This window comes from Chanos chanos, chromosome 12, assembly GCF_902362185.1.
Source record: "Chanos chanos chromosome 12, fChaCha1.1, whole genome shotgun sequence".
In the NCBI taxonomy this organism is placed as follows: domain Eukaryota; kingdom Metazoa; phylum Chordata; class Actinopteri; order Gonorynchiformes; family Chanidae; genus Chanos; species Chanos chanos.
The window spans coordinates 16,589,646-16,604,450 of record NC_044506.1 but is presented as its reverse complement, the minus strand read 5'-3'; the positions used below and the strand labels follow the sequence as shown (position 1 = coordinate 16,604,450).

The window sequence follows — 14,805 nt, the reverse complement described above, 5'->3', positions numbered from 1 at the left end:
AGTACATTTCATGCTCATGCCGAGTGTCGACGTTCAGGCCGCAAACCCAACGGACTGACGCGCTTTCGACTCCGTTACGCAATTGAAATGCAAGTTACGTAAAGAAAAATGGTGTTAAATGAAGTAACACAGAACCTTCTCGTGCGTTTTGAAAACGGAATTTTAGTGTTTTCCTTTATTTCTCAAAAATATATTGTTTGTAAATGTAATAAGTACTGTTAGGAATTGTGCACACGGTATACTGTGCTGGCACACAGCGATGCTTCAATTAATAATTCTATCAGGGCGATTCAAACTTTTATGGCTAAGAAGATGGATGAGTAAGTGCTTCATTTAAATACAAACATAGAGAATGTCATCTCTCCTTTAAATGTCAGCATGAATGGACGTGCTTTTTTTTCCCCCCTCCCTTGTCAAAATGGAGGCAGTCACGGCACACATACAAAATTAAAAATGACTTCACTTCAAATTCTTCTTTTTTCTTTTTTTTTTTTTTTGTGCTCTGGTGAGTTTGCGCTGAGAATAAGGTCTAACCCTTAGCGGCATGTTGATGAAAAGGTGAATGGAGTGACTCCGTGTTATGTGTGTTTTTTTTTCTCTCTGACACTGTTCTAGTTCTCTCTTTCCTCTTCTCCACGCGATCAAACATTCATGAGGTGTGGGAATAGCCGAGTATTTCTCCACTTCTTCTCCACTCCTGTCTGTTTTCAGGGCCCAATGCTTTCACCCAAAGCTGTAAATCGTTCGTTATGTAACCCTTCTCTCGCTCTCTCTCTCTCTCTCTCTCTCTCGTGCACGTCACATGGATGTATGAAGTTATTTTTACTCTCTCTGATGAGGTGAGTTTATCTCCCGCATCATCCTTTTCATGCGTCATATGACCATCCACTGACTCGTTTTGTTTTAAAAGAACAGATAGAGAATCTGGGATGGTGTTTGGGGTGTGTGGAAATTTGTCGTGAGGACTAAACGAGCATGACCACGTTAGGAGGAAAACCACTTACTGCTCTGGTGAGTTGATGTCTTCCAATGGACCTCTGTTTATTCGAGAGGGATCCATGGAACCCCACTGTGCCTGTGGTTTTTGTTCCAGATGATTCCTCAGGACTGTTTTCTCTCCATCTGTAAACAGGCAAATAAAAACAATAACAACAACAACAAACAAATTAGACAGCAAGAAATAATGGCTTTCTATTCTTTGACCTGAAACAATTTGCAAAAAAAAATTACACTGTCATCAGTCATTTGAGAATTCAAAATAACATCAGTCACGCACTCAGTGAAAACTGTCCGACGAGGAATCTGATTGGCTGGTGAGTAATTTAAAGAGGAATCGTGAGCAGCTCTGATGGGCTGGCGAGTAATCATGTATGCCTCTCATTGGGCGTTGAGTGACATAAAGAAGAACTATGAATGTCTCTGACTGGGTGGTGACAAACATAAAAAGAACTTATGATTGGGTGTTGGTTGATTTAAAGTGCTTTGGAGTGTGTGCTTTTACCTTTGCCATCTGTGAAATTTCTTATACTCAGGATATTGTTGATGTCTTGATAGTGATTCTGCTTGATGTAGGGAGTCTTCTCTGGAGTGTCCTGCAACTGCATGGTGACCTCCTCTAGGTCTTTGTCCAGCTGATCGCGCACACACACACACACACACACACACACACACACACACACACACACACACAGTGTTAGAGATTAAATAATTCAGCTCAGAGAGAAAAGTAAAAGGGTGACAGCAGAGACAGAGGGACATCTTGTGCATACCACATCATGTTTGATGCTTGGTAGGATTGCATAGCGCTGATTTGTATTCAGTGCAAACACATTTTTACTGACACTTTAACAGTGTCTAGAACATAAAACATATGAAACACGGACTCATCAATCTCAAATCCTGGGCATTGCGAACTACAATGTGGTCTCATAAAGAAATGTTGTCTCATAAAAAAATTGTTCACACTAATTCTCAGAAAACAATACTTTGTCTCCACCATGACATATATGAATACAATGACAGACGGCAAATACACAGGGGATTGAATGAGCAGACTACAGGGCTCATTATTCCCATGTGACAGGGCAGTCGGTAGAGAATTGAACTTCTGGTTGTGCGTATGAGTCACTGTACGCTTAGACAAGTTAGCGTATCACCTCCGTGATCCTCATTCTCAGACGGTGGTTGTCTGTCTGTAGGCTGTCCAAGCGGCTCGTGTTTGTCTGGTTGACACTGGTCACTGAAGTGGAGGTCTTGGAGTCCTCCTTCTTCTGGTTCTGGGTGAACTTTAACCTCCGGTTCTGTGTGGCCGCGTCCGGGTTGGTTCTCATTGTGATCAACTGGAAAGATGGGGGAAAAATCTCACATCTTTAAATATTGACACAAAAGATCTCCATTTGAATTCTCCTGTTGCAGTTCTATTGAGTTTTGAAACCTGTTTTACTGCAGGACTTTGTTCTAGTCCTAATCTAATACCCAACTCCTAACATCCAGAGTAATATTCATGAGACCCTGAGTGGCTGAATCAGATGAGTTCTGATTGGATGTTGGAATGAAAGACAGCATATGCTGGATTTCTTAAGGAGAAGTGTTTCCCGTCATCTGTGATGTTACAGCTACATCACATGAGGCCTGTTCAGATTAGTGATATTTCAAAGGCTTTCACAAAAATAATCACACTCAAAATGGAAGCTCAAAACGGAATAACAAGCAAGCAAACCAGGAACTGTGTTCGATACTGCTGTAATCTGTGTGATAACATTTGATGCCACAACAATGTTTTAAAATGTTTGACATTACTGGGACGTGAATAGTCGGACAGCAGTAGTGGCCAACATTACCAATCAATATCTAACCCCTTGAAAGATACAGGTCTGTCCCTTACAAAACACACCTACTTTGGAAAGTAAAAATGTCTTCAGTGTCTGTGCACGCGTTAGACTGGGGCTGGAGCCATGTCTTTTTAGTGTGGGAGTTCTCCAGGGGAGAGCTGGGCTTCCCCGCCATACGGTTCCCTGCCATAACTCACCTTCGGTACAAACACCAGACAGAGAGTGATGGTGCTGCAGAAGATAATGACTAACGCCACGATGCAGAACTGCACGTTGGGCTGGTCGCGGGTTAGGAAAGACACGGCGGCGCCGATGATGCACATGATTCCCACGTTGTACACGCTCATGCCGATGTACTTGCTGTCGTTTAGCGCCGGAATGCTTACGTTCCTCGTTTCCCATGCCAAGAAACAGCCAAACAACTAACAAAAAAAAAACAGACAACAACAACAACGAGAACAACAACAAAATGTTTGATTTGTGGGTGAAACCACAAAACCTGAAATTGAATTATAAAAAAAAAAAAATCCGCACCTGAGGTGTAGGATGCTTTGAGCCGCAGACCCAAAATTAATTCATCGACCATACGTTGATGAAGATTAATGAGTCTGTCGACATGTAGCCTACGTATTAATTTCATGAACTCCGTAAATCCGGATGTAAAAAGGCCGTGCAGTTCAAGAGTCATTAACTGAAGCGGACTTTGTCGCCTTGAAACAGATGACGCGGTAGGATCCGACAGCAGTGAGAATGCTGTGTTGTCGGTTGGAAGCTGTGCGTCCCAGGGCTACAGACACAGTGCTGATGAATCATTTGGGAACTCGGAGAGAGCAGTGCTTTAAGTTATTTAACAGCTAATGGCTTCAAAAATAACATAAGACAACTGTCACAACTTTCCTGAGAAGCCTTGTGTAATTAGTACACCTTTGCCAGAATTGGCCAGCGCTACGGGGAAAAATGACTCAGTTGCATAGACTGATATGGGCACAGACATCTGACTGTGCATGCACTTTCCGCTCAAATCTAAGTCAATCTGTTTGTCTGTCTGTCTTTCTTCCACTCTCTCCAACTCCCTAATGAGTTTTTGTATATTTAAGTTATTCAGAGTTTAGCTGTGCCGGTTACAAACAAGGCCAGATATCATTTTCATTGTGCATTAATTCAGCGTAGGTAATAGAGTGTAGGTTATAGAGTACTGGACTTTCTCTCTCTCTCCTTTTGTCTCTCTCTGTGTTCTCCTCCTTCACTCTTCTCTGTCAAGCCTCCATTCCCTCCCTTTCTCCTCTCTGTTTCTAAGTGAATGTCAGAACTGAATTATTCACTACCTAAGCTGGTTAGGTTAGAGGGTTTTCAAACACACAGACAGAGTAAAGGAGGGTGAGAGGCAAGACTGTGGGTCTGTCACATTTCATTTTCTCCTGTTTCCAAGACATGGCAGCGCCTGATCTATTGGCAATAACAAGCGCAGGAGGAGAGCAAGGCTACAGAACAGTCATCAAGGACTGTCACCGATGAACTAAAGGGTGATGAGACACAGTCTCTGTGATGCCCAACCCCCACAAGAGGACACGCAGGGGCCAAGGGGGGTGAAGACCTGACAGTTCACCCAACCACATAAAGCTACTGGACCAGTAAGAACAAAGGGAGCGCTCGTTTCCACAGGGAAATTGTCAGATAGCCAAAAGGACAAGGTTTCATGGTCAGGACATCCACTGGTCAGGACATCAACTAACCAAAAGGATTATGGGTACTATGATGGGCAAGAAACTACCTCACAAACCTTTTCTGTTTTCTTTTTTTTTTCCCCCATTCAAACTTGACCACCTTGTCTGAGTGAGGGAGGACAATGCACAGAGTATCCTCGGTGGTGGGTACTCTCTTACAGAAAATGTAATATATTAGGTTATATATTTCATTTTCAGAAACAAACCTGTGTCATGTTGTTCCATACTGAATGTGTAAACACTGATAAATAAAAGATGCCATTAATGTTAAACAGTTTTGGAAACATTCAACAGATAATTACTCCTCATCTCAGATTCTTGAGAGGTAAGGAGAAGTCTATCCAATGGGACTTAAGTGGGTTTATCTCTTTCCTGAGAGGAAGGGATGAGGACAGAAGAAAGCATTGCCTTAGGCTGTTGCTCTAGGGAGCAGATGGCAGCCATGTTGACAGCAGTCTACTCTCTGTCCAGAGCATTCACACTCACCATAAGGAGTCCTTTGTAGGCATAGACGATGCCCAGCCAAATGGTCATGTGCGTGTTCTCACAGTGTTCCAGAAAAGGCCGGATAGCAATGTCTCGTCCCTGTGGATCTGCCTGAGGAGACACACAGGGAAAGGATGGGTGGTGGGTGAGTGGAAAGGGAAAATGTGACTAGAAAACAACAATCTTCGTCATCATCATCATCATCGTCGTCATCGTCATCATCATCGTTATCATCATCATAAACACCATAGTCATCATAAATAACAACTTCCACCATATTGTCATCATCAACATAATCAACCATTATCATCATCATCATCATCATCATCATCAAAACCATCACTGTCATCATCTATATAAACCTTCATCACCATCATCATCGTCATCATTATCAACCTCATTGTAATCTCCGTCATCAATAACAACACGCAACACTACCCAGGGAGAAGAGGGCAGGTTATCTGAGGATCATTGTCATGGCAGTAACTGAACAAGGTCTCGCCGTGTTGTTAGGTTTACATGTTTACTCAACCTTTCCCAATCTTTCAGTTCACAACACTCACCCAGGTGTGTGGGATTAATTCCTGAAATTTACCTGGGCTGTTATGTTCTTTTTATTCACTGTCAACCATGTTTTTTTTCTTTCTTTCTTTCTTTTTTTAAATTTTTTTGATTAATTGGGTTAATTAAGATCTCTCTCATTCTTCCACCCTCGCCACCCAAGTGTCACAGGTGAATTAAAGACCAAATTAGTGCCTCAGTTCGCTCCCAACTCCATGGAAACAAGGCGTGCGATCTTCTCCCGTGAGAGTTTCGCCTGCTCGCTGGGCATCTCGCAAAGTCAGTGCCGGTAACAACAATACTACCTCAGTGAGATAGTGGCCATGACAAACAACAACACTTCAGAAACAAGTCCGGTTAGTCGACTGAGCAGCGTAACAACAGAAAATGACACGCAACACGCCGTAAATAGGCCAAAACGTACTGTTTCCGAATGAGGGGTAGTTGTTGTTAAGAAAATGTGGGAAGGAAAGAGAGAGAGAGAAAGAGAGAGAGAGAGAGGGGATCTTAAACCGGGTTTTCTTCCGTGCCCATCCCAAAACGAGCCAAAGCTATAACCCACTTTCTGCTGCTCCACTTTGGCGAAGCCACAGCTAAACATTTAGGCCATGCATACACACAAACTAAATCAACATTACACACAACAACGCACGCTCGGGCTTTCTCGATCTTTCCCGCCACGTGACAGACACATGAGATCCGGCCGCATCTGAGAGATTTTTTTTTTTTTTTTTTTTTTGTGGATCGGCATCTCAAAGAGCCCGTCATTCAGGAGCTGACAAAGTACGGGGCTGTAAGAATAAAGTAGGGCAGACGACAGAAGAGGAGCTATTTATACCAGCCTTTCTTCAACTGGCATGCCGAGTGAGCGTATTAAACACCGAAGATACAGTGCCCAGTGATATGATAAGTACAGGGTGTCAAACTGTTAGACAATCTGTAAACTCAGCAGAGGTAGAGGTCAGAGAGATGGTGTCATGCCACTAACCTTCCAACCTCAACGTGATGTCTGGAGGTCAGAAAGGAAAAATAAAAGAGAGAGAGAGAGAGAGACATATTTGCCATGGGTAGCAGGTGTTTTTATTTTATTTTTTTTCGGTAGGCTTTCAACGTGTGAAAACGGATGTTAGTTAACATGGAAAATGCGAGTTTGTTGACTGAAGGAGAAGAAAATCGCGTCAATTCTGTTTTTCAAAGGAAGGTTTTTTTCAGCCTTCTTTTTTTCGACTTTCCTCGCTATCCGGAAAATCTTTGAATGCTGTTTGCTCCTGGAAAAGCTGATGAGACTCGGAGAAAAAATACAGGCAAATATTCTCAGAACAACTCCTAGCAGTGTTCCTTGAGCTGTGTTATAAGCAGTATGTAGGCGATTTTGTAGATTTTGAGAATACTACATAGAAACACTTTCATTATCCTTATTATTGTGAGACATTTTCAGGAGATCCTTGAATGGCGCTAGGTCCTGTCTCAAAAGGGGACATAAAAAATATCTTACAACACCTTACACGCACACACACACACACACAAAACCCCACAAGGCCTCAACCATCTCTACATCAAGCTTTTGCTTCATCCAAGAAAGCCATGAGGGGGTTGCCAGGCAACTGCAGGCAGGCCGAGCCGTGAAGAGAGCGCTGGCCTCCCTTGTCATTTCTCAGCGCATTAGTCCTCTAATGTAATTGTTCATTGCTGGCTGGAAAGGGCGCTCGACTGACAAGTCGTCTGTGGAGAGAGGGAGGCAGGGGGACAGAAGCATCCGAGTGAGGAGAGCCCCCTCACCGGAGAGAGAGAGGGGAGAGGATGAGACAAGAAGCCCGGAGCCCAGTGTACCTCAGAGAGCCGCATGCATACAGAAGGAAAACAGGGACAGAGCAGACGCAGGAAATGGAGAGCTCACTCACTGTCAAGCACAGCCGACTGCGGCACAAGAGAATGGGAGTGTGTCTGTGTGTGTGTGTGTCTGTGTCGGTGGGTGGAGAGGGAGAGAGAGAGAATGAAAAGGAGAGAGAGAGAGAGAGAGAGAGAGAGAGGCAGAGAATGGGCTATCCACACATTGACAATAGCATTCCATCACCCACACAGGCAATTACAGAGAAGAAAATTCTTGAAGCCCTCCAAAAAAAAAAAAAAAAAAAAAATTCGAACTTTGCAACTCTAAAGCATCTGTCGCAAACCAAACCATCACAGGGCGAGAAGAACGGATGGCACAGACAGAGGCTGCGGTTGAAAGAGGAAAATGAGAGGAAATACCAGTATTCTCCAGTTTACACAATCATGCTCTTCACATAAGAGCACGCGGTAGTAAAAGGTGATGGGATGCTGTTCCTATGGAAACCAATGTTATGCTAAAAAAAAAAAAAAAATCCCAACAAAGACTGGCTAAAGATTACTCTCAAATCCAGATAACTGGGCGAATTTGTACTGTCCATTACAAGTCCTGCGTGGGCCAAAATTATTTTTAAAAAGCAAAAAGCCCAAATCTTCTCATGCTCAACATTCCCCTATCTAAACAAGACCACGAGGAATGATTAAAAAAAAAAGCCCAGAGCGGGAAAAGCGATCCCACATTTGCAGAGAAGCACTTGGAGCAAACGGAGCAGAAGCTTGGGGCAGTGGCAGTGACGAGGGGGCAGACTGCCACCTCTGAGAGACAGCTTGCCCCCCCCCCCCCCCTCCCCCCCAGGCCTGGGCTGACCTACATGCTGAGTGGCAAAAGGGGGGCAGGAGGGATCCCGGAGGTCCCTTTACACGGAAACTCTGGCTCTCTCTTTTCAGGCCCCTCTGAGGCCGAGATTCTTCACTCAAGCACCAATTAACAAACCAGGCCAGACGCAGCTATCCAGAAAGTTTGGTAACGGCTTTGAAGCGTCGTAAGGAAACAAGCTGACATCGAAGTCGGTCTACTTAACAGATTGCATTTGTCGTGGTCTGTTTAAACGGACCTGTCTTTATGGAAGTCTGATAAAACAGGTTGGTATCTATAGCGCCGTCTTTGAAATAGTCTAGCATCTATGGGAGCCTGCTTTAAACAGCTTGGTATCAGTTTTTAATGACACAGATGATCTCGGGTTTACAATCCAGAGAGACATCTGGGTCCCGAAAAAAGATCTTTAACACACAGAACGTAAAATGATCTATTTATTTATTTTTAATTCAATAAAAGAGCAGCCCATGACTGTCTGTAACATAACAATCCCATTATGTGAGCCTTGATTTTTCTAAAAGCAGCTCCTGCTTTAGATGAATAATTTTCACACTGTGAATATGTGTGGGTCAGACACCCCATCTGCATCAGTTTTGATTTGGATAGTGCTTTAAATGAGCTTAATCCTTTCTCTGTGACTAATCTTCTGTAACTCCACAACCTTTTGGCTCTGCTCCGCGGCCCAGATCAAGACTAGCTCCAGAAACAGAGGGCATTACTTATATCTGAAGACACAAAGAAATGGATCAATTACACAATTATCCCAACCCTGAAGGTTAGGTTTTAATACATTATCTTTAGTTATTACGCTGACCAAAAGCCTCCTGGACAAAGCCACACTGTCCTGTCTAAGAGGTGTACAGAACCCGTTCCTTTTCTGTGTGTGTCTGTGTGTTTGTATGTGTGTTTGTGCCTCTGTATGCATGTGCGTATGAGTGTGTGTGTGTGTGTGTGTGTGTGTGTGAGAGAGCTGTTCCAAACTAAACTTCAAACGGCCAGGACTTCAAAGTGGCCCTGTTGATATCCCCGTGGCTCAAGCTGGAGGCTGCCATAACTGATTTATTACCAACTAAATGCATCATTAGACAAGGCATCTAACCCTGAACACTGTGCCTATTTAAATATGCAAATATGCAGTGTGTGTGCCTGGCTGTATTTTAGCTGGCATCTCTTTTGTTATTGAAGGAGTGAACGTTCTTTATTGCAGCCATTCTTTAATCTGATGCTCTGTCATAACCCTGTTTTAATCAGAGCACACATCTGCTCCACGCAGTAGAGCCAGAGAGATGACTGCCTGCTGTCACATGACTGCTAAGAGATTCCTTATTACCTGCACTGCGTCTTACACACACACACACACACACACACACTCAAATGCACAAACACTTAAACACACACACACACACACACACATACAAGAGTACAGTTACAAGCACACAAACACTTAAACACACACACGCACACACACACATACAAGAGTACAGATACACACTCTCTATTCAGGTATTGCGAGCAAGACACTTAAGTATTTACATATTCATTTCATAATTTGTAATAGATGATACCATCAAAATGAACATTAAGACACGGTGCAAAATACACACGTGTTGCTTACTTAGTCTTACATCCCCAGTGGCAGTCTGGGAGATGTGGGGTACCGCATAAAACTGACCAATTAACAGTGATGAAAAAAGGGAAGAATTCAGTGCTGTCCTAGGACTAAGAAGAAGTTCTGTTTACTGTTTACAAGCTGTGCTATTTACATGTCTTTACAAAACATAAGACCAAATATGAGGGAGAAAAAAAAAACAGGAGAAGAGAAATGAGGCTGATGCAAAAAGATGGAAAATAGAGGCATAAAAACTCTCTAAACTGCCTCTCAGTTAGCAAAGAAAAAGAAAACAGGTAAAGCCACAGAGAAGGCTTCTGCAATCTAACTGGCGATTCTGACGTGAATACAGAAGTGCTGTGCTTGCACACACACACATACACACGCACACACACACACGCACACAGACGCACGTATAGAGACACACACACACACACACACACACACACACACACCCCTCTGCCAGGAAGGACACCTCAATCCTGCCACGCTTACAGCTTGTTTTCTTTCTCATGGGACAATCAAGATTTGTGACTTGCTGGTCATCATACATTCTTGTTGAGTCAAGGACATCCAGACAGAGGCACACAGGATAAGCCATCAGGCCTGACAAGTCATTAGGACCAGCCTCTCTCTCTCCCATCCACTAAAGACATACTTTAAACCGTGAGGAATGGAGCAAAGCCTCTCTCCATCACCTCTCCGGCCTCCTGCCCTCATGATTACTGCTGCTGTTTCAGACATACCTCGAATAAGACACCGACAGCACATCTATATGGGGATGCACACACACACAAACACACACACACACACACACACACAAACACACACACACACACAAACACACACACATACACACACAAACATATACACATACAGACACACCTCACTACAGTGACAGCACATCTATATGGGTGCAGGCTGCAGAAACCTGCACACACATGCGCGTATGCGCGCACACACACACACACACGCACACACAGACACACAGACACACAGATGCACCTCACTGCCCTTGGATAACAGTACCAACATGTCTATATGGGCACAAAGGCTTACACATAAACACACACACACGCATGCATGCACACATACACGCACACACACACACACACACACACACACACACACACAGTATATATATATATACCTCACTACATATTGTGCAAACCCGGCATGATCTTTGTGGTCGCGTAGCCTTCAGGGCACAGGCTGAGAAAAAGTACCACCACAATCAGATAAATGAACATTATATAGCACTACCCCTGCTCCAGTACTGGACCAAAGTAAGCTGACCCAATGACCACTCATTACTCAAAGCTCCGTTCTAAGTTGAGCCTGCTGTGCTGCATATCCAACGTATGCACTTCAAACACCCTGTCTCATCAAATAAACTGCAGTAAGCATCCAAGTCCAACTCCTGGCATCTGTTCCAGTCCAAAATCAGAAACCCTTACCCCACATTCAACCCTCTGCTTTCTAAATATACAGTAGGGCTCTATTGATTCAATTCACCAGGAGCCCCAAAAACATCTCCTTCTGGAAATTAGCCTGTGTGTCAGCATTAATTGAACAAGAGTCTGTTTAGCAATGCAATGAGCAGGCTGGTTGTCTTTTGGGCTGTAGATAATTGGGAGGAAGATTCCTGACCTCTTCAGGGCTTTGTAGCGTATGTCTGTGATTACACAATCGTTTTGACTTGTTCAGTTGTATTACATTTCAAAGTGCTCTGCATGTGTGTGTGTGTGTGTGTGAGACTGATGGTGTATTGAAAAAAAACCACAGTTTTGCAGGCATTATGACAGTATGACAACAGAAATAACTAAAACATGAGAAACACTGTAAATCAGACAAAATCAAGTAGTGCTTTTTTTTTCTGATTTATTTTTTCTTTTTTTATGAGGGAAAAATGAACAACCACAACAACAACAACAGAAAAACCAAGACAGACAAAACACCACGTATCCAGCAGAGGGACAGCTTAACCACATAATTCACTTTTTTATCTTCCCCACTTTCTCTCTCTCTCTCTCTCTCTCTCTCTCCCTCATTTTGCATCTTTTTTTCTGTCACTGCTAGCTGAGAATCCAGTAATTGAGTCCTTGGAGGCCCAGTTGCTATGAGGCTTGTGTTGTGCCTGTTTAATGGGGTGTGTTATGCATGGGTATAGAAAACTGAGGAGTCCCTCCACGTTGCTAGAAAAGACAATGTTCATCAGCATTCACTAGCAAGGGAAGGAACATAAAGGACTACAGACTGTGATAGTCCTGAATGTACTACTAACTATTTTTAATGTAATACATATTGCTACAAAGTACGTTCTGTTAACCTATTTTGTCATAGTGTTTACTGGTAAAACACAAGCTACAGACAAGCATCTACGTACTGTTACAGAAGCTACGATGCCACAGTAAAAATATTACGTGTAGTCAGAACAGAGGTATGAAGAACACTTAGTATGACATTGCTCTCCACCTCTTATACACTGAAACTGTGCCCTTTGAATCTATATTTGTCTTCTCCACCCCTTAAGACGTTATAACTGGTACTTAGCCTCTCTCTCTCTCTCTCTCTCTCTCTGTCCATTGCTGTTTGGGAGTCAGACGTCACGTGAGCAGATAGTATAAAGTACTCCCTGCATTGCCTCAAAGACAGGTCAGCTGACTACTCAGACTGTCCTCAGGTGAGCACATCTCTCCAGAGTGGTCACGTGACCTTTTTCTCTCCTTTCTTCTCTCTTCATCCGATCCCCACGGCAACGCTCAGGGGGACGTGACCTCTTCCCCCCGGTCGGGGAGAAGAATTTAATGATGCAGAAATGTACCGCTGCTCTCCAGGAGCGCTCTGACATGCTGCTAAAGCCACAACAACATTGACGTACGCCGCGCTGTATGTTACTTGCCACAGCAAGCAACACAAGACTTCGAATATATACCGCAGGGCTGACGCACAAACATGTCAATGCAGCCTTCAGTGGGATACATCCAGTCACAGTCCACAGAGTCTGGCTGACAGACAGATCATACAAAACAAACCCGAGAGAAAGGGGTTTAACCAACTGAAATGAAAGATCACAATGCTGAAAACCCTACACCTGTCTCTTATCATCTCTTAAATTATGCACAAACAGGATGTTCATGTGTGTTTCACTGGACCTCCTAATGCATCCTCCTACTTAATATTACCAGCATTACAATTTGCCTCAGGTGCACTCCAGTGACTTACACCACATCTATAATCACAGTAATAATCCACAGTAATCTAAATCAATCGAAGAATTTCATTTTCTGCTAACAGCTAGATACTGAACGGTTTCACTGCTAATGACAAACCTCTTTACTATGATCACCAACTGAGGTTTTTAGCAAAACCATCATGCTTTCGGGGTGGGGGGGGGGGGGGGGGTGTCTCAGACAGCAGTGAATTCTCCACTACAGCCCCTGGGGTCTGCTGGAGTTAAGGAGCGAGATCTACTCCTGATACCTTTAACCTGAGAGAGGTTCAAAGGCCAAGAAATCTCATGGTGTTTACTGTACAGAGGCTGCCAAAATGTCACAGTGCAATCCTTCAGTCCAAATAAATATTCCAGCAATTGCAACAAGCTGGTGACTAGCTTGAAAAGAGCTCCATAGGAGTTTGATGGGATTTCAAATTCAATGCGACCCCGATTCAGGTCGGGTACCAACAGATGCTGCTCTGTCTTGCTGGTTTAACATGATATTAGTCTGAATGACATACTAAGTAGTTAAACTGAGCGATGTAACATGTATCTTTGCACAAAAGTGCGCCCTGAATGGTTACTCCACTCCTCTACACAACAAACATGGATGTATAAATTGAGGTAAGGTGTCAAAGACTAGCTGAAGAGTGAAACTGCCAAGAAAAAAAAAAAAGAAGCTGCAAGCCTGCATTTTTGTTTTCCCTTGTTTTCCTTCCTGCTACGGCCCCAATTTGTCTTGCCAGTAAATTGGATCGCCTTGGCGCACGGCAGTGTTTTTGAAAGAGGTGGCCACTGGACCTGAACACTGCACAGGACTCAAAGAGAAAAATTACTTGAACGATTCGAAGATTAAAATAAACGAGGGGCTGGGTTTGGCTTTGACCTCGTCATATTTCGGAAACGGATTCATACCGGATATGTGACGCTCCGTTCTTCTTCGCTCGGTAAATGCTCTGCGCTCTCTGGGCCATTTTATTTGAGAAGAAGATGTGGAAAAAATACAGGATGCCAAGTCTGCCAGCAAACTTTATTTTGATGATAAGTATTCGTTGACGACCCTTTCTTTTGTGCCGATGACATGAATGTAACGTTAATAATGGGTAGCTTCTTGAAAATAATAGCCGTGACGACAAAAATGACAAAACAAAAATGTTAGTAACGTAGGAAGGGACACCTGCATTGATGCCATGGTAATATCAGTTTTTGATATTATTATCTTGTGGCGCTGAACACTAATCTTATGATAATCACGGTCAGGTTAGCAAATATTGTTGGCTCAGTTTGCTGGACAGCAGCAAGCCGTAACTCAGGTATACGTAACCATTTACAACTATCACTGCAGTCAGGTTTACTTAATTCCAGTTAATCAGGTGTTGACTGGGCATTTTCTCCGCTCTGTCTCGCTGCTTTTGGCAATTCTGCTCCCTCCGTTGTTATCCGTCGAAAATGAACGGCGGTGGCGAACTAGGAGCGAGAAAAAATCTGTATGTGTGAATCAGGGGTTATGTTCCCACGAGACAGCCAACTAGCAGTTTGACTTGTGAAGTCAAGAAGTGAACGTGTTGTCTTCAGCATGGTTAATCCAGCTGGTACATAAAGCATGAAATAGTTTCTTCTTTTTAGTGCGCTGTGTGAAAAAGTCAAAACACAGTTAATGGTGCCCGTTTACT

The 14,805-nt window shown here is 43.4% G+C and overlaps 1 protein-coding gene across 1 annotated transcript in view; it reads right to left on the bottom strand.

Moving 5' to 3' along the window:
• The window catches only part of gabbr2 (gamma-aminobutyric acid (GABA) B receptor, 2), a 138,088-nt gene that overhangs the window by 807 nt on the left and 122,476 nt on the right, over positions 1–14,805 (bottom strand). Inside the window, exons 14-18 of the mRNA XM_030789450.1 lie at positions 5,042–5,152; positions 3,029–3,253; positions 2,157–2,339; positions 1,502–1,631; positions 1,005–1,122 (exon numbers count right to left, since the gene is read on the bottom strand). Of these exons, the coding sequence (XP_030645310.1) occupies positions 1,005–1,122; positions 1,502–1,631; positions 2,157–2,339; positions 3,029–3,253; positions 5,042–5,152 (767 nt within the window). The remainder of the gene's footprint in view (positions 1–1,004; positions 1,123–1,501; positions 1,632–2,156; positions 2,340–3,028; positions 3,254–5,041; positions 5,153–14,805) is intronic.